General features: G+C 37.1%; 1 protein-coding gene across 1 annotated transcript in view; it reads right to left on the bottom strand.

Annotated features, from left to right (window-relative positions):
* Positions 1 to 1,219: 1,219 nt before the first annotated feature.
* TGFBR1 (transforming growth factor beta receptor 1) overlaps positions 1,220 to 19,410 on the bottom strand; it is a 58,779-nt gene continuing 40,588 nt past the window's right edge. Inside the window, 6 exon segments of the mRNA NM_001038639.2 lie at positions 1,220 to 3,028; positions 3,299 to 5,787; positions 8,860 to 8,990; positions 9,994 to 10,118; positions 12,069 to 12,225; positions 14,433 to 14,600. Of these exon segments, the coding sequence (NP_001033728.2) occupies positions 5,662 to 5,787; positions 8,860 to 8,990; positions 9,994 to 10,118; positions 12,069 to 12,225; positions 14,433 to 14,600 (707 nt within the window). The 3' untranslated portion in view covers positions 1,220 to 3,028; positions 3,299 to 5,661.

The raw sequence follows: 19,410 nt of genomic DNA, 5'->3' as shown, positions 1-19,410 counted from the left end.
AAACAGAACCCTGTAGTCCCTTCCTGGGAACAGACCCCCCATGTACCCCTACCTCTTCGTTGTTAGAAAAGCTTTAGCCTCCAAGGTCTTCCCCAAGTACCAAAGAGCAAATTAGTCAGAAGTTGAGAAAATGCAGAAACAAAGGAAAACAGTCAAGCAAGACAAAATAATACAGCCATAAAACAAAGTCAAGGACCTTTAGTTCTTCCTCAAGGGCTATAGATAATATTCTGAGCCCAAACCCCCACCCCATCAGGCCATGTATGTAAAAATCACTTTCTCCAAATTAGGAAACAATAAAGGCAGAAGAGACAGATGAAGAGATAAAGCTAGTTCCACTTTCTCTGAATCTATGATGTTTAAAAAAATCTCACTTTCTTTTAACTTCCGACAGAAGGTCTATATCCTAGAATAGAGATGGCCTTTATTATGACAAAAAAAAAAAAAAAAACCTACAAAAACAAAACCTTTAAATCCAGTCTCTGCATCAAAGTATCCTGTCTTTAATGCAAGAACAATCCAATCTCAAAACCTCTCCCAGTGTAACCTGAGGCCTTGGAGACCACATCTCCTATCCACCACTACTTCCTCAGTTCTCTTATTATCAGTCAAGTTCTCACTCCCAGGAGGCTAACTGTTCAAATCTACTTTATCTTTTTACAGTTGTACCCACAGCATATGGAAGTTCCTGGGCTAGCGGGTCATATCAAGAGCTGAAGCTGCTGCCTATGCCACAGCCACAGTAACAGGATTCGAGTCACACCTGCAACTTATGCCACACCTTGTGGCAAGGCTGGGTCCCAGACCACTGAGTGAAGCCAAGGATCGAATGGGCATCTTCATGGACACTATGTCAGGTTCCTAACTTGCTGAGCCACAACGGGAATCCTCAAATCTACTTTTTAAAAGAAACTTATTTCTACAAATTATTTCGCACAAATCCTTGCATTAGGAAAGATGACTATACTCTAAATTTCCTTTGAAAATCATTGAAAAAACTTTAACACTGCTTTAAAACTTAACAAACTTAGTAAATTTGCTGAGTCAGAGATACAGCAGTTCGCATGTTGAACAAAGCCTCCACACAGGCAGATGCACTTCTGGACAGGTAGGCATTTCTCACACATATTTTAATACTGTAACTTGTGCTGGCTAGTCAAGATTCTGGTCTCTATTTATTTACAGTAGCAACATTTCACAATAGCATGGCTCATTTCAATATATACACTTCAAATCATGCCATTAGCACTTGGGAAAAAAAGTAATTTATTTGTATTACTTCCATTTTTCTACTGTAGTGTTAGGACTTGACATAAGCATTATTCTTCTACTTCCTATTTACAGTTCATTCAGAATATTACTACAAATACAATATACAATTTAAAAAAACTTATGGGGAACTGCAGTTTTTGTTATTCTTTCCTCTACAGGTTTCTCAAAGTCATCCAACTTATTAAATGAAAATTTATAGGGACATTTTCTGTACACATCTTAAAGAACAGAAGTTATAGTGATAAAGCCAAAAGAGTTTTGCACAAATACAATAAAATACAGAAAACAGACAGTATAGATGTTATTGGGGGTACAAATATAAACAATACAGTACCATTTGAGTAATTTAGCAACATAATACTCATACTTTATAGAACTAAAACTGCAAACCTGGAGAATGCTCTGACAAATATTAAACATCATATATACAATGAGGTAAATGTACCTTGGTCTCTTGAGAGGTAATTTTAAGTTTAAAGCAATTGACATTTTGAAGCATCTCCTTGACATATAAAGAAATATCAAACACCCCCTTCCATTGGCACAATGTGAAAAAGGGATATCAAAACACGGTTCATGATATTCAATTCACAAATCTTGTTTAAAAATAAAAACATTCACTGAAGTTTTTTTTTAAGCTTTAAGAAACAGGCTGAATGTTATTAACCATATTTTTTTAAAGTTTACAATTACAAATAAGACTGCATAATAGGGTTGAAAAGTTTATATGTACTGACAATCCTCAGAATGTCCTAGAAGTCCAGCATTCCTAGAGAGAGGGCCCATGGGTATCCCAGAATTCCAAAACAGACACAAGAAGCTGCAGTACATATCATGAGCTATCCTTTAGAATCTCAAAAACATCTGAAATGGGCATTTTCTGCCAAACTACGACAGAACAATTATTTGGACTCTCCACTGTCTGGAGCCAGAACACTGCCATGGTCAAGAAAAAGTTTACTTCCAACCACCAGTGCAGAGATAAAAAATAAACTCTTGCTATGACATGTCTAAGAGGATACTGTTTTTATTGTGCATTTTTTGTTAGCACGTTGCCATCTTGTTTTATGAAACATTTTGCTTGTGACAGTTCTGATGTAGAGGGAAAAAAGTAACTCATGCATGTGCTGCAAAATGGACCAGCGACCACTGAACTTTTGTAGTAAGGACTGAAATTTGGAATTCTTCATGGCCATGGCACTATATCCTGACTCAAGGCACTACCTGAGCACTATCATTACAGCATAACTACAGGCTCAGCTCTTTGGACTTTACCCTGTCCTATGCAAGTTCCAACTGGCAACTGGTTCTGGCACAACTCCCACTGCCACAGCTGCTACCTTGCTGCATCCCACTGTGAGTTAGGGACCAGCAGGAAGACGGTTTGGGAAAGAGAGAGCTGAGGGTATGAAGAAAGGACCAGGGGTGTCTACACCCCACTAGGTCATACCTCCCCTATTCCATTCTTCTGGAGGTAATGACATAATGGAGGTGGTCAGATAATTTGCCTGAAGGTATATTTTAGCCAAGTTGAATCTTGGAAAGTGAGCATCTGAAGATGGGTAGCATAAACAAAGGCTTGTGTTTTTAAATTTTAAGATTCTCAAGTCAAATTTTTCTGCAGTTTATAGCCACAGTAATCATGATCTATAAGTCTTTTAAGTTACCTTCATTTTTTCAGTATTAGCCAACTAGGGTTTATCAAACCATCATTAGTCAAAAAAAGGAATTAGGTAGAGTAACATGTAAACCCAATTTTATTTTTTTTTTTTTTTTTTTTGCTGTTTCTTGGGCCGCTCCCGCGGCATATGGAGGTTCCCAGGCTAGGGGTCTAATCGGAGCTGTAGCTGCCAGCCTACGCCAGAGCCACAGCAACGCAGGATCCGAGCCGCGTCTGCGACCTACACCACAACTCACGGCAACGCCGGAACCTTGACCCACTGAGCAAGGGCAGGGATCGAACCCGCAACCTCATGGTTCCTAGTCGGATTCGTTAACCACTGCGCCACGACGGGAACTCCCCAATTTTAGAACTAAATTCCAACTTTAAAAAAAAATTCCCTGATTCATCAGAAGTACATATGATCCATTTAGGTAAGAACAGTAAAATTGTAACTCAATTTCTGATAAAGAATATCTTCAGCAAAAGTTGATTACCTTATATGAAAGTGAGAAATCATGTATCACAACTTTAAATCAGACAAGAACTTTTGGTATGTTCTTTAAATTATATAAAAATAGTTTTAGTGATAAAATGCATTGGTCCCCTGGATTTCATAAAGCAGATCTGGTAGGCTTGAAAACGGCCAAAAAATAGAAAACAAAAAGTACCTGATCATAGAGCTAGAGATTACTACACAGGAAATAAACACAATTATAAAAACAAACCTCTCAAAGTCATTTGTTTTGATAAAATCATGGTATCTACAGAAACAACTCAAATTTGGAGTCGAAATATTAACCTCTAAACATATTTTCCCCATGTTTTTAAACATATGAAATTGACACTAAATTCCTATATGTCATTCATTCTAAAATACTTTGGCTTTAAGACCAAATAGTCTTTCAAATTTATTCTATGTATAGGAGATAAGACATTATCAGAATGCAGCTCAGTCAGCATAAATGGCCACTATCTCTTACTAACAAAAATACTGTCAAAGTTATTCTGACCCTTTCATCAGGAAATGGATAGCACTATCAAGTCACCATCTTGCCTCACAGCTATGATAATTGGCTTCCCCCAACCCAAGGATAAGATCACAGTGATAAAGAGGACTTTGAAGATTACAAAGATCTCGTAAGGACTTTTAGCACTGGAAGTAAAAAGAACTTATTATCAGCTAGTTTCAACTTAATATGAGAAGACCATGACAAGTTTACTTTAAATATTTAATGTGACCAAAGACATCTGTAAATGGAGAACCTATCCTCAGAATATCCTTTAGCTACCACTTTCCCAAATATCAAGGGTGCCAGTTCATTCCATCACCATGAAAATTAAGCAGTTGCAGTATCTGCACAGAAAAGGAAAGACTGAATTAAAAGCTGCCTTCCTCAAAGTGTAGTAAGACCTCAAAACAACACTAACTCTAACCCTAGTACAGAGACAGAAAATCCACAGAACGCTGACTCCTACAGAACAAATGTGACTCACACACATCTGTTATCTATTCAAATTATTAACTACCTTTACCCTCCTAGAAAAAAGGCCTATTTAACCATATTCTAAACATAATTAATTTCAATTTCTTAAAAAAATAACACTGTCTTTGATCAGGATAAAGAAAAATGGCTTACAGAATGCCACACAACTTTTCACAAGCAACTAGACAAATTTTCCCTTTTAGAAAAATTAGTCTGTATGCTACAATTTTAAATTAAGTACTATAAGCATCTAGAGTGTCACTTGATTTTTTTTTAAGCATACTTAGACAACACAGTTAAAATGCAAAAGCTTGATGTGAATATGCAAACATGACCATGACGACAATTTACCAATTAATGCCACTTCATTTCTTTAGTGGTTTAAGCACATTTAGGTGGGAGAAAGGCATTTTCAAAATGGAATACCAAATGACGTATCACAAAAACTCTTCCAAAAAACAAAACAGAAAAAATCTGGGTTATCCAGAAAAATGAACCTTTGAATTAAAACACTACAGGTTTTAACACACACACAGACTTTAAGCAATTTTACTCATTTCCATTAGACACAGAAGTGGCACTTACTGGTATAGTACAATCCCATTTTGAAGGCATGTAATGTTCTGAATATGTGAAAGAACAATAATAATATACAAATTACAATTGCATAAATTATGTTCCTCACTACTTTACTATATATGAGGTCATTTTTAGACTCAAGATAAGAGTTTCATAAGTATTGGTTTTAAGATCCTGAAAATTATAGAACAGTACATTCAAAGTCTGAATCAAGGAAACTCTTTAGTGGTTCAGAATCCTCTGAGAATGTACTAACCAGGAGTAAAACACTTTCTTTAAAAATAAATGTTTTATATAGCTCAGCAATCCAGCTCCTTTACCCTTAAAGATGATCTTCAACACAGCAGAGTTACCTAAAGTTAAGACCAGCAATCATTTAAAAAAAAAACAAGTTTTGTGTTAATAAAAAATAAAGGTAGACTACACGACAAATTTGTAACCGTCCTGGGAAAGAAGCGTTCATAGTGCACAGAAAGGACCTCACATGGCTGTTTCCTGGGTCCAAAGAAATCCTGGGAAGTTTTTAATTGACCTTGTTACATTGCTGTAAAAGGAAGCAATATCCTTCTGTCCCCTCTCAGTGAGGTAGAACAATTGACCTCCCAAATTAAAACCCAGGAGCAGATCTGAAGAAAAAGGAGAGTTCAGGCAAAGCAGCAGAATTTACATTTTGATGCCTTCCTGCTGACTGAGTTGTGACAATGTTTTCTTAATCCGCAAAGCTGTGAGCCTGGCTGCTCCATTGGCATACCAACATTCTCTCATAATTTTAGCCATTACTCTTAAGGCCTACAAGAAAAAAACAAAGATCATTAATGCATGCACCACTTTTCATTGATCTGGATAATAATAGCTGTACATTTTCTTTAAAAATGACATTTGTACAAGTGTTTCTGTTTCGGCATTATGCGAAATAGCAAATGAGTAGAAATGACCTAAATTCCCATCAGTAGGGTACCAGTGCCAGCAGATGGACAAGGGGTGACTTCCATATAGACCTGAAAAGCAGAGCTGTTGTGCAAAGAAAGAACCTGACTTGCAATGAAATGCCCCCCGAAACTATGGAATTAACTGCATCAAGTACCTCTAGGGTGAAGTTCAGCTAAAATAGGTAGAACCCAAGTTACCTGCCCTTCCCCAACCTCACACAGCAGGGTGACTGCCTCACCCCAACCCCAGCAGAGACAAGGGATTCTCATCTGGGAGAGCAGAACAGAGATTTCTGTCTTGGGGAAACATGAAGGCAAAATTCCATACTAACAACATACTGAAAGCTAAGACTGTGAACTTCCTCCCCCAAACATGGCCAGTGATTTTACATACTCCTCCAGGCAAAAGACTAGAAGAGTCTTCAGCCCAAGAAGAAAGGTCTGAAGAGACTGACATCAGTGGTTATCCAAGGAAGTACGTCGCTCTGAGAGCACAGCCCATAATTATAAGCTCCATTCATGTGCACAAAGCTTTCTGTCAGCTTTCAGTGCCCCTTTTTATACATGAAAAGTTATGAACTTGATCAAACATTTGAGGAAAGTAGCATGAAATGCAGAAGCATTTGAGAAACAGAAAACAACTTGGAGAAAACAGAAGGTGTACAGGGAGAAGACATTATCAATAATCCATTATTAATATCCTCAAAGAGATAAAAAAAACTGATATTGGGTTTATCAATAGTTTTCTATTTATTGGTTTTTGGAAAAACTACAGCACTGGAAAATAAACCTGATTTTAAAAAACAAACAAAACCCAAAGATAAAAAAGCTGGTAACATCTCCCAAAAAGTGGGGGGGGGGGGAACCCACAAAGAGATAATAGAAAAAGATAAGAAAATTAGAAGGCCTATTTAAGATATCTAAATTTATAACCAGAGTTAAAGAAAAAGAACAGAGGAAAATGGAAGGGAACAGATCAAAGAAATCCTTGAGGAAAATTTCCTAGAAGTGAACATCTGTTTCCAGATAAAAATGCCCAAGGGCCCAAATCATATATAAATTCATTCAACCAACAGCCTAAAATCTACTAGATACCCTCCCAGGTGTTAAGAGATTCGGCAGTGAACACATAGACAAACTCTTTGCTCTTACAAAGCTTCCATTCTAGAGTGCTAAAGCATGTAATAAGCAAAATACATGGACTGTCAGTGGTAAGTGCTAAGGAGAAACATCATTTAGGGAAGGAGATGAAATATGCCAGGGAAGGAAAGTGCTATTTTCAATAGGCTGAAAGGTCATGTCTCATTGACAAGGTAACATCTGAGCAGAGACCTAAAGGCGGGGGGGGCTGGGGGGGGGAGTGAACAAACCAAGAAACAGAAGACAGGGGATCCAGGAAGGAGGTTCACCATAAAAGAGGCAAAGGGAATCCCAGGATGGGGTGAGGAATATCCCAAGATGAAAGCTGTACAGTTGCCTAGAGAACAACCAGTCCACAGTGGAAAAGATCAGAGGGTTCTGAAGATACTTCTGTAGATGTTCTATCAGTTTCAAATTCTTGATGATTTGAGAGATTTATAAACCTTAGAAAAGTGGAAGATTAAGTGATAACTATATAGAAAACTAACCAATGGTGAAAAACCCAAAAATGACCATGATGCATTAACTCAGCATGCTGTGACAGTAACTGCAAATTGAATATAAGTTTCTTAATGTTAACCACTTTCCTTCATGCTTAAAAAGCCATCTGTTTACTAATAATAGTCTGCTCTAATTATTGAATGAGTGCATGAACACTTTGAGTTTGTATTTTGTAACTTAAGTTCAAATTTTTAAAAGACAAATCTACCTCAGTTCCATTTGTTAAATACGCAAATTCTGTGAGCACACACAAATTTTACCTGGGCCTGGGTTCTTGTAGCCAAGGAGGTTTTTTTTGTTTGTTTGTTTTTTGTTTTTGCCGCCCTGTGGCATATATGGAGCTCCCAGGCCAGGGATCAGATCCAAGCCACAGCCACAAATTAAACTGCAGCTGTGGCAACACTGAATCCTTAACCTACTGTGCCGTGCCGGGAGTAGAACCCGCATCCCAGCTCTCCCAACTGACGATCCCATTGTACCACAGTGGGAGCTCCCAAGGAGCATTCTTGATGTCAAAGGTATCTACTAAGGCCTACAATATTTTAAGATGTAAGAGCAACTGCTTAAGTGACAACTTTATTCTTCCTAAACTACAAAACTTCAAATCTGGAGGGAAATCCTTTGTTTCACCAATATTACAGTAGTTTTATAATTGTAACAATTAGCAATTAAGGATAAATTAAAATTTTCACATGAACTCTTTAAACACAACTACAAAAATATTTCTACAACTTTTTGTGAGAACTGGGGTTGAGAAGCTCAGACACTGCTGGAGAGCATTTTGCCCAAATTCTTGGTGAACGGTCATACGGGCAATAAGATGAATAAAATGTAAAGTCATCTGAACCATCTTCACAATCATCCAAAGCCCTCACTTTACAAAAAGGCATATTAAGGTCCAGAGAACTGAAGTGGTTGCCCAAAGTCAGACTCTGAAATAGCAGCCAGGCTGATCTAGACTATAGACCTCTTTATTCTATCCAGCACTCATCTGCTATTCTGGGCTGCCCTGACTGAAGGGAAACTGTAGTTAAAAATGCAGGAGCCCAATTTCATTGGCAGATCTAAAAACACTGTTCTGATACAGTGATGGCCACTAAAATGTTCCACGGCCCTTTCAATGTGCTTAAAATTGAACACGAAAAACAAATTATTCTGTTTTTACTCACTGGTTTAATAGTCATGAAAAAGAAAAGAATGAGAATTCTTATGTCTTAAATAAAGTAGCAAATTTCCATTCAATAACCAGAAGCAGTTTAGAAAATTGTGTAGCAGCCAAATAAATACTCACTTCACAGCTCTGCCATCTGTTAGGAATATTTGGCCTTAACTTCTGTTCACAAACAACTTTTCTCATTTCTTCAACTGATGGATCAGAAGGTACAAGATCATAATAAGGCAGCTGGTAATCTTCATGAATTCCTACATTGGTAAAGAAAAATCTACTTTGAAGATACTGTCAAAACATTCTTTGACCAGAAAGAAAAGGAATCCCCGGGAGTCCTGTTACAGTGCCCCATTATGAACTCAGGTACGTGGAATAGGGCTCTCAGTCTGCTCTCTCTGTTCTGCATCTGCATCAACCATTCACCTCCTTGAGTCAGTACTGCGCCCACATCTTGAAACTAAGTATCCCTGTGGGATCAGCAAAGGCTACTTTAATAATGGTTAACTATGAGCTGTGAAGACCAGATTGACATTTTCTCCTAGAACCCCAATGTGTCAGAAATTAAAGCTTTTATTCTGCAAGTGTGTAACCTCTCACTTGGTGAGGGGATATACACTCTATCACTGAGGTGTGAATCCTACAAGGCAAGCCTGAGGTGCAGGTCCCTTCCTCTACTTGCATCTGTCAATACCCTGTCCTATTTGCTATTCCACCCCTCACAGCCTCAAAACCCTGAGGCACTAGTCTCAGGTGAGCCTGGGTCCTCAAGGATTAGCAGACTGCTTCTGGAGTAAACACTGAAAGTGCTTAATCTCAAACTAACCTTACTTTAAAAAGCAATGCAATGGTAGTATATTTGTGTATGTAATTTCCAGCTATCAAAATGGAGAAAATAATAATCACGGGGGGAAAAAATCAGTTTGACCCAGGCTAGAAATAGCTTCCTGGGTGGCCTCTTAAGCAGTCATCCATTCTCAATTTCTATATTCCAAGACAACAAGGGGTTGGTTTTGGATGCTTCCCAAGATTTAAGTGGAAATAGAAAAAGACTACATTGGGATAAAGCTGTAAATTAGGATTAAGCTGTACACTAGAATAAGGCATGTCATTTACCTCCTTTATTTTCTCTGACACTCTCAGTGATCACCAGGGGAATATAAATTTCAGATTGCTAACTGCAATTTCATTCAATAAAAAGGACAATTCTTGAACAACTTTTGTTCATCATAAAAATGTTTGGGGTTAGGGGAGATTTACCACCAATGGAACATCGTCGAGCTATTTCCCAGAATACTAAGCCCATTGCATAGATGTCAGCACGTTTGAAGGATTCAAAGTGTTTCATATTTATGGAATCATCTAGAACTTCAGGGGCCATGTACCTAAAAAAGAAGTCAGCATTTTATTTTATGGAATAGTGACATTACTTTTAAACTATTGCATAAATTTTTACTCCTGAAAGGGGGGAGGGGAATCAATATTAACTTTGACCTTTCCCCCCTTTCAGCAATTCTGCTGGGGTTGTTGTTGATGTTGTTTTTTTGTCTTTTTAGGGTTGCACCCACGGCATATGGAGGTTCCCAGGCTAACGGTATCAGAGCCGTAGCTGCTGGCCTATGCCACAGCCACACCAGATCCGAGCCACGTCTGTGACCTACACCACAGCTCACGGCAATGCTGGATCCTTAACCCACTGAACAAAGCCAGGGATCGAACCTGTGTCCTCATGGTTACTAGTCAGATATTCATTTCTGCTGAGCCACGATGGGAACTCCCGCTGGTGGTTTTGTTTTTTTTTGTTTTTTTTTTTTAATGCCTACTACTACTTACAGAAATGTTCCCAAAGTACGTAAAGTACAAAGTGGAGAAAATCATTCCATTACTGCCACACATATTAAGATTTTAACACTCCTTTTGGACATCTCTTTATACACAGACATATACAGACTATATTACAATAGATCATATTAGACTCAAAAATATTAAATATCTGTACTGGTTTGCAAATTAATGATGTCAACTAAATCTCATGAAAAGCTGAAACAGCAATTTCATGCTGTCTGCCTTTAAGATCTTTGTTTCCAATGAAGGACACACATGTAACAACTGACTATCATAAACATTCCAATGTACACCACCTACTTTGTCATGTACTATGCAGGGATTATGTATTTTAATCCAGAAGTCTTCTCACTAAAACAGGATAAAAAGAAGGACAAGGACATACTCCAGGGAACGAAATAAATAAAAATGAATGCCAGCCAGCCCTCCTACTGACACCAAATTTTAGGGTTCTGAGGTTTCAAAAATTCTACTAAGGTTACAGATTAGGGCCCAGGAAGACCTGTAGCAACCACTGTCCTGGAACTGTGAGTCAACAGTTCTGAGAGCCCTTGTTGAATCCATAAATGATAAATACAGTTGAGATAGAATAAAGGTTGGCTCTATTCAAGTGCAAAGTAGTAGTTTGAAGCTACGATGTGGCAAATGCTGTGATACACAGAGTAAATCCTTTTGGGTCAGAAAGGCCCAGGTTCAACTCTCAGTTTTGCAGCTTACCATCCATGAGGGTGGCCCCATTACTTAACCTCCATGAGATGGTTTCCTCATCTGTGAATTGAGGGTAGTGACACCTGCCCACCTATGTTCTTTGAGTACTCATAGATTCAACAAATATTTACTGAAGACCTACAATGTATTAGGCACTGTGATGGATGCTGGGAATACAAGACTGCTCTCAAGCAGCTTATGGTCCAATTGGATATTCAGACGAATAAATGGACAGCTGTAATGTGCCAAGTGCCTCAATAGTCCAAGTTCAGCATATTATGAGAGTCCTTGGCAAGGACAACCTAACAGTCCAGAAAAGGATTCCTATGAGAAAGGAAGATTAAGTACAAGTTAGAGAAACAGGAGGAGAAAGTCTGCTCTAGGATACAGCACATGTTAAAGTTAAAAGAGAGAAAGACACGTTTTCAGGAAATAAAAATGTGAATACAGTTTGACTACAGTACAGTATTTGAGGAAAGCATTAAATGAGATTATATAAAAAACCCATTACAATGATTGGTACAGAGCAGGTACCCTATAAATATTAGCTATTATATGATAACAGAACTAGTGGTAATACTTTCTGCAAGGGCCACCATTCATCAGCAGGTACCATTTTAAGTCAGGTAACTTTGCCTTCAGAGCAGGCAAGACCATGAGATGTAGTTCTACCTGTGGGCAATCTAATGAAGTACAAGGCTGAGTTTCAGAAAGATAAGTATATAGGAATAAGAAGGAAAAGAAGTTGATTTAAGAACATTACAGTGTATCCATAAGTGTACCTTTTTGTTCCCACTCTGTGGTTTGGAGCAATATCAATTGTATCTGTGGCTGAATCATGTCTTACTGCCAGTCCTAAGTCTGCAATACAGCAAGTTCCATTCTTTTTTACCAAGATATTCTTTGATTTCAAATCTCTATGAGCAATAGCTGGTTTTCCTAATGAAGAAGAAAAAAAATCAGACATGGTTGCATAAAGGGTAATACCAATCACAAATCTCAACTTGGGTCCAAAAGCCTCTCCTCCAAACTCACTATCAACGCATTTTGCCTCCATCACTCACAATAACTGAGCCATTACTAAACAACCTAAAGTGAATCATTACACAAAAAGTTGCTGAAGTTAATTCCTTTAAAGAAAGCAGAGAAAATAAGATGCTCTAAAATATGATGCTCAAAAAATGGAACTCTAACACTTAAAGACGGGGGGGGGTTAAAGATATTAATTTGTTTGTTGACACCCTCTGAATTTTTTAGAGGAACCCTAGTAACTGATTTTCAAATCCAACAACCAAGAATCTAGATCACTTCCTTTGCCAATCAACTAGAATGTACCTTTAATACTAGCCTCTAGGAGTGCTATTAAAATATAATTATAATGTGGAAAATCTGGAACCCTCATATGCTGCTGGTGGGATTTAAAAGGGTACAGGCACCTTTGGAAAAAAAGTTTGGCAGAGTTACTATCTGATTCAGTAATTCCACTCCCAGGTGTATGTCCAAGAGAAATGAAAACATATATCCACACAAAAACTTATACACCAAAGTTCATAGCAATATTATTCACAATAGCTCAAAGTGGAAAAATAATCCAAATGCCCATCAACTGATGAATGGACACCCAAAATGTGGTATATCCATAAAAAATGGTACTGATAAATGCCACAACATGGATGAACCCTGAAAATATATACCAAGAGAAAGAAGCAAGTCACAAAAGACAACTTAGTGTATGATTCCACTTATATGAAATGTCCAGAATAAGCAAATCTATAGAGATGGAAAGTAGATTTAAAGGTTGCCTCAAGCTAAAGAAATGGGGAGAAATAGAGTTCTTTTTGAGGCAATGAAAATGTTTTAAAATTGACTGTAGTGATAGCTGCACAACTCTGTGAATATACTAAAAACCATTGAATTATACAGTAAATGGGTAAATTGTATGGTATGTGAATTATAACTCAAAAATAAAAAATCAACAATAAAAATTACAAAGACAGGGCTGGCTGAAATAGTAAAACAGCATACGTGATGTGTGTAGTAATGTAGGGGGTGGGAGCCATCAAGTAGCAAGTGGATGATCATTAAAGCAGAAAATGTAACTGGTATCTGATATTATGGCACAAACATAGCATAAAAATTTTATAACCAAAACTTAGTATTCAATTTTTCAACTACAAAACTGTCCCATGCAGTCTTCTTATCATAAGGTCAAATATAATTACTAGATGGTCAGATAAAATTTCTAGCATGTTGATGTTTACCGAGCATTTTCATATTTCATTTAATACTACATATAAATTGAATTCCAAAATCAATATCCTCAGACACAAACATTATATGCTATTACTTGTATGTGGAATCCAAAAAGAGGATACAATGAACTTACTTGCAGAAGGGAAACAGATTCACAGACTTCGAAATATTTATGGTTACAGGGGACAGGCTGCAGGGGGAGTGGGGAGAATGGACTGGGGATTGGGGATGGAAATGTTCTAAAATTAGGTTGTAATTGATGGTTGTACAATTAAGAATAAAATTCATTGAATTAAATCAAGATCCTCAAAAATCATAAGCAAGACTATACAATCTTAAGACACAAAAATATCAGTGTTGTTACAATACCTAAAGAATCTCTCAACAAAATCCCAGATTCCTAACTTTTTTTTTTTTGTCTTTTGTCTTTTTTGAGGGCCACACCCACAGCATATGGAGGTTCCCAGGCTAGGGGTCTAATCGGAGCTGTAGCTGCCAGCCTATGCCACAGCTCATAGCAACACCAGATCCTTAACCCACTGAGCGAGGCCAGGAACCTCACAACCTCACGGTTCCTAGTCGGATTCGTTTCCTCTGTGCCACGATGGGAACTCCCAGATTCCTAACTCTTAAGATTTAACAGAAAGACTATTCTCCAAGTCCATGATTTTCTTTTCTGTGGAAAGGTTCATTTGTGCTGTATATTAGATTGCAGATATAAGTGATATTATGTGATATTTGTCTTTCTCTTTCTGACTTACTTCACTCAGTATTCTCATCTAAAAACTCAGTTTAAACATCTCCCATTAGACTGACTTCTTGCAAAACTTTTCCAAGTGGACATCAGATCCAAGGACATTTAAAGCTTAGATAACAAGACTGCTTTGACTTACCTTGGGTACCAACTATCTCCATGTGAAGATGGGCAAGTCCACTTGCTGTGGACAGAGCAAGTTTTATCATTCCTTCCACAGTAACTGTGTATCTATTCAAGTAATCAAAAAGGGATCCATGTTCATGATAATCTGACACCAACCAAAGCTGAGTCCATGTACCATTATCTGTAAGTAGAATAACAATACTTCAGATGGGTTTAGAACATTTATGATGTATTAAAAGTTCTCACTTTCCCTCTCAATCCTGAACCACACGACTGCAGTATGTTGGTACCTTAAATCTGTATATATTTCCTTCATATTTTCAGTTTGTCTCATACTTTTATGTACATATCCTTTAGATCCTTAAAGTAAGCCCCCTATTCTTGTGATTAAGATAACTAATCCCATTCAAGAGAGAAAGAATCATAGTTCAAAGATGGTGACTTTAAGTCTACACAGATAGTAGCGAAGCTGCCTAGAAGAATGCCTGGTTCAGGTTAGGTGCTCAGTGGTTGTTCTGGAAGGAGGAAGGGAAATGAGAAAGGGGGGCGGGGCGAGGGGAGAAGATGAGAAGTATCTGGAACCTAGTGTGGCCGCAATGGGAATGGAATATTATGGGACAAACTGAAAGTGAGCTTAAATGAGAAATTCAAACTTTAATGACAGACTATGTATACAGTTCACAGAAAAGCCAGACAAGACGATTATGATTCCAAGGTTTCCAGGTTAGAAAAATATAAAAATAATGGTGTCACTGACACATGAGAAAGCTAGGACAGGAAATGAAAATGTTGAGAGGAGAAAAAGCTGGGACTGAATCCAGTTTACACAAGGTGATTTTGAACCTCAACAACCTAGGAATCTGAGTTCTTCCAAAAATTCATTTGAAAGCTAATACATGAATCTGAATTGTATTTTCCCACGAGAATCACGGTAAATATTCTGGTTGGGCTTCTAGCCTAGGCTGGTCCATAAAAGCCTAAGTTAACCTAGAAGTAGCTAGAAAACCATATATTTCACAAACTCATGAGAGCAAAAAAAAGTATTACAACAATACTAGTAGATAGGACAATTCAGTAAAAGACACACATTTAGAGTCATTCTGACCAGGGTTGGAATCCAGGGTGTGGCTATTACTATGTGACCTTGGACAAGTTTCTTAACTTTTGAGCCTTTGTTTCTTCTTTTACACAACAAGAATAGCTTACTTTTCAAGACAAAGATTTTAAAATAGGATGTTTTAAAGCATTTAGTGTAACTCATGGCACATAAGAACTTAAAATGTGCTATTTCCTTCTCTATTGGCTGTACAACAGAAAAAACTCTCAAATTGACATAAAAAATTTTCTATATTTTGAAGGTTGTTACTTGAAGGAAAGTGATTCTAATTAGAAGAGATTAAGGAAGGAAATGTTTTCAGAAGATTCTGGAGGTATTTTCAAAAGAATTTAGATATTCGGGATACTAGTTCTTTATAAACTTGTTACTTGATAAATTATTATAAACTGATTCTGTCCAAACTTGTACCTTTTCTTTTCCTTAATACAGGTACATCACTAGCTTCATCTGCATGCTTACTTTTATTTCTTTTTTTAAAGTTTTATTAACATACAATTGAGTGTGGTATGCATGCTTTTTAACTATACCTGAATTCTGAAAGGTTCACAAATACAAGAAATAAATAGGAACATAGTCAGACGGAAGAATGGGAGATTTTCCTGAGGTAACTGACAAAAGCGGTAGAAGGAAAAAGGATATATTAGAAGCTATACACACATAAAGGATTGTCTGAGGTGGAATTAACTAAATCAGGAAGAGAAAGTTAAAGGAAAAGGGAATGGAGGTGGTGGGGCTAGATTCTAGGCAAAGTCCCTTAACCTTGACCAAGAAGAAAGGTGTGGGTAGGGAAGAGCCAGCAGGGTTGCCAGTTCCCACGGTGACCACCAGATGACAGCACCGGCTTGGCTGCTGCTTGAGCAAAAGGGAAGAGTTCAGGGCACAGCAGTCAGTGTGTTTACAACTTGGAACAAGCCTAAACAGTGTTGGGGCTGGTGAGGGTTGAGCCTCAAAATGCAGATTTGAAAGTCACCACCACCATGGAGTTCAAAACCAGAAATGTGGGCAAGTTCTTCGAGGGAGCAATTATTATTTGTAGAATTAAAGCCTTCATATGAATTAAGAGTTTCAGAAAGCAGCTATTAAGAAATAACGTCTAGAGTTACAGAACATAATAAAGGGTTGTTTTAAGGGCTGAGAGAGAAGCCAAACTGTGTTAAAGACAGAAGAAAATGAAAACTAAGGACTTGGTCAGACTATGATCACTGCTTTTATTTATTTTTAAATTAAATAACACCAAATTGGTAGTAGCTATTAATAATCACTGCTTACATACATCACCAGCCATAAGTCACAAAAAGGAGATAATCTAATATGCCTTCTGATGTGATAACGATAGAAAGTATATAATATGTAGAAAGTATATAATATTTTCAGGAAACCAATAAAACAGATTCAATCTCTAATTCTAACTACCAGTTTACATTGTATACAAGGAGCAAGTTCAAAGATATAAGATTTTTCAGTTAACAAGTCTACAATATGATAAGCCTTATAGAACAAACAATCCGGTTTCTTCAATGAATAAATTGCAAGAAGAAAAAAAAAAAAGAAAAAAAATCCTAACAATTTTTAAGGATTTAAGTTAAGTATCATCCTAAAGTGAAAAATGAATTTTTTTTTTTTAAAGAAGACTAGAGAAATGTTGAAAATAACTAGATACTTGATGGCATTTTAAAAAATGACAATGGTATCCAACAATTCCACTCCTGGGCATATATCTGAACCAAACCATAATTCAAAAAGATACATGCACCCTTATGTTCACTGAGGCACTATTCACAATAACCAAGTCATGGAAACAACATAATGTCCACCAACAGAGGAATGAATTAAGAAGAGGTGGGATATATATATATATATATATATATATATATATATATATATATATAAAATGGAATACTACTTAGCCATTAAAAAGAATGAAACATTGCCACTGGCAGAAACATGGATGAAACTAGAGATTCTCATACTAAGTGAAGTAAGTCAGAAAGAGAAAGCCAAATACCATATGTTATCACTTATATGTGGAATCGAAAATATAGCACAAAGGAACCTATCTACAAAATGGAAACAGGGATATAGAGAATAGACTTGTGGTTGCCAAGGACCTGGGGTGGGAGAGGTGGGGGGGAGTAGGATGGAGGGGAAGTTTGGGGTTAGTAGGTGTAAACTTACATTTAGAATGGATAAGCAATGAGGTCCTACTGTATAGCACTGGGATCTATATCCAATCTCTTGGAATAGACCATGATGGGAATATAGTAAAGGGAATACATACACACACATATATATATGGCTAGGGTGCTTTGCTAGAGGCTAAATAGATTAATCTATTTTAGTGAGTTTTTATAAAGAAAACTCAGTAATGTAGAAAAATGGTTTCTCCAAAACCACCCTGCCCGTGGTAACCATGTGGACACTTTCTTGCCTGTGGTGCATAGGTGCTTGAGGCCAGGGGTAAGAACAGATGCTGAGGGAAGTGAGGACGCTATGTCAGTGGAGAGTGAGAATGAGTGGTAACTGTGAAAAATGACTTCAGACTATATTTCATTTACTTTCTTGGCTTCAGTTACTATAGTAGTGCCCACAAATCCCTATTCTCATAGTTTTCATCAGAGGCTGGTATTATAACTCACCTCTCATCATACCCACCTGAAATTATATGCATCTCCCAGCTTTGCTATTTTTTAAAAAATGCTACCGTTTTTATTTACTTATTTATTTTTTGTCTTTTTAGGACTGCACCTATGGCATATGGACGTTCCCAGGCTAGGGATCGAATCAGCTACAGCTGCCAGCCTAAACCACACCCATAGCAACACGGATCTGAGGTGCATCTGGAACCTACACCACAGTTCATGGCAATGCCAGATCCTTAACCTACTCAGCCAGGCCAGGGATTGAACCCGCATCCTAATGCATACTAGTAGGATTCATTTCCGCTGTGCCACAATGGGAATTTCCATTGTCTTTTTTAAAGGCTAGAACTGTAGTTCTCTTTTTACTTTTCTCTCCATTTTCTTCAGTAATATTTATTTCTTCAAAATATTAAGTGTGTTTAATCTCAGTTGGTGTTCCTGGGTGGTTTTGATTTTTCCTTTTTGTGTCTCTGCATTTTCAAACTTATTTACAATAAACATCACCTGTTTTTTCAAACTTTTATTTATAGAAAATGATAAATATATAGAAAAGTAGAGAACAGTAATAATGAACCCCCATCACCCAGCTTCAACAATTATCATCTCACTGCCAATCATACTATTCTGCCCCATCAGAATTATTTGAAGCTAATCCCAGAAAACGTATCTTTTCATCCATAAACATTTCAATTTGTATCTTTAGATTATGAAGAATATTTTTATGAAACATAACTATACTATCATTGTCAATTTTTATTTTTTCTTTCTTTATTAAAGTATAGTTGATTTACAATGTTGTGCCAATTTCAAAGTGACCCAGTCATTCATTCACACACACACACACACACACACGCTCACACACACACACACACACACATTCCTTTTCTTCCATCCTGGTCCATCCCAAGAGATTGGAATACACTGAGAAGTTATTTTTACTCTCCCTATAAATAAGGTCATTAGGAAATATTAGAATGCCCTAATGGTCAGGAAGAGATTAAAAGGAAACATATCTGAGGCCCTATCCTGTCACCAAATTCTAAGGAACCAGGGTTTATACATTTTTTTCTATGTTACAACTGTACTCAGTAACTGACTTCTCAGAGCCAAATTAACAAAACCACATAGCTTTTAAAAAAAAATTTTTTTAAAGCTCTTTACACTTTATAAAACAACTAGAGGTTTAGGAACATGTTGTCAAGAGTGAAGAAAATATTTAAGTTCCTTTTTCTAAA

The sequence above is a fragment of the Sus scrofa genome, chromosome 1 (assembly GCF_054392235.1).
Source record: "Sus scrofa isolate SSC_HxYL_T2T_F1_AM1 chromosome 1, Sscrofa_HxYL_maternal_Yorkshire_Landrace_v2.0, whole genome shotgun sequence".
NCBI lineage: Eukaryota > Metazoa > Chordata > Mammalia > Artiodactyla > Suidae > Sus > Sus scrofa.
The sequence above is the reverse complement of the archived record's forward strand: the minus strand, read 5'-3'. Positions and strand labels throughout refer to the sequence as shown.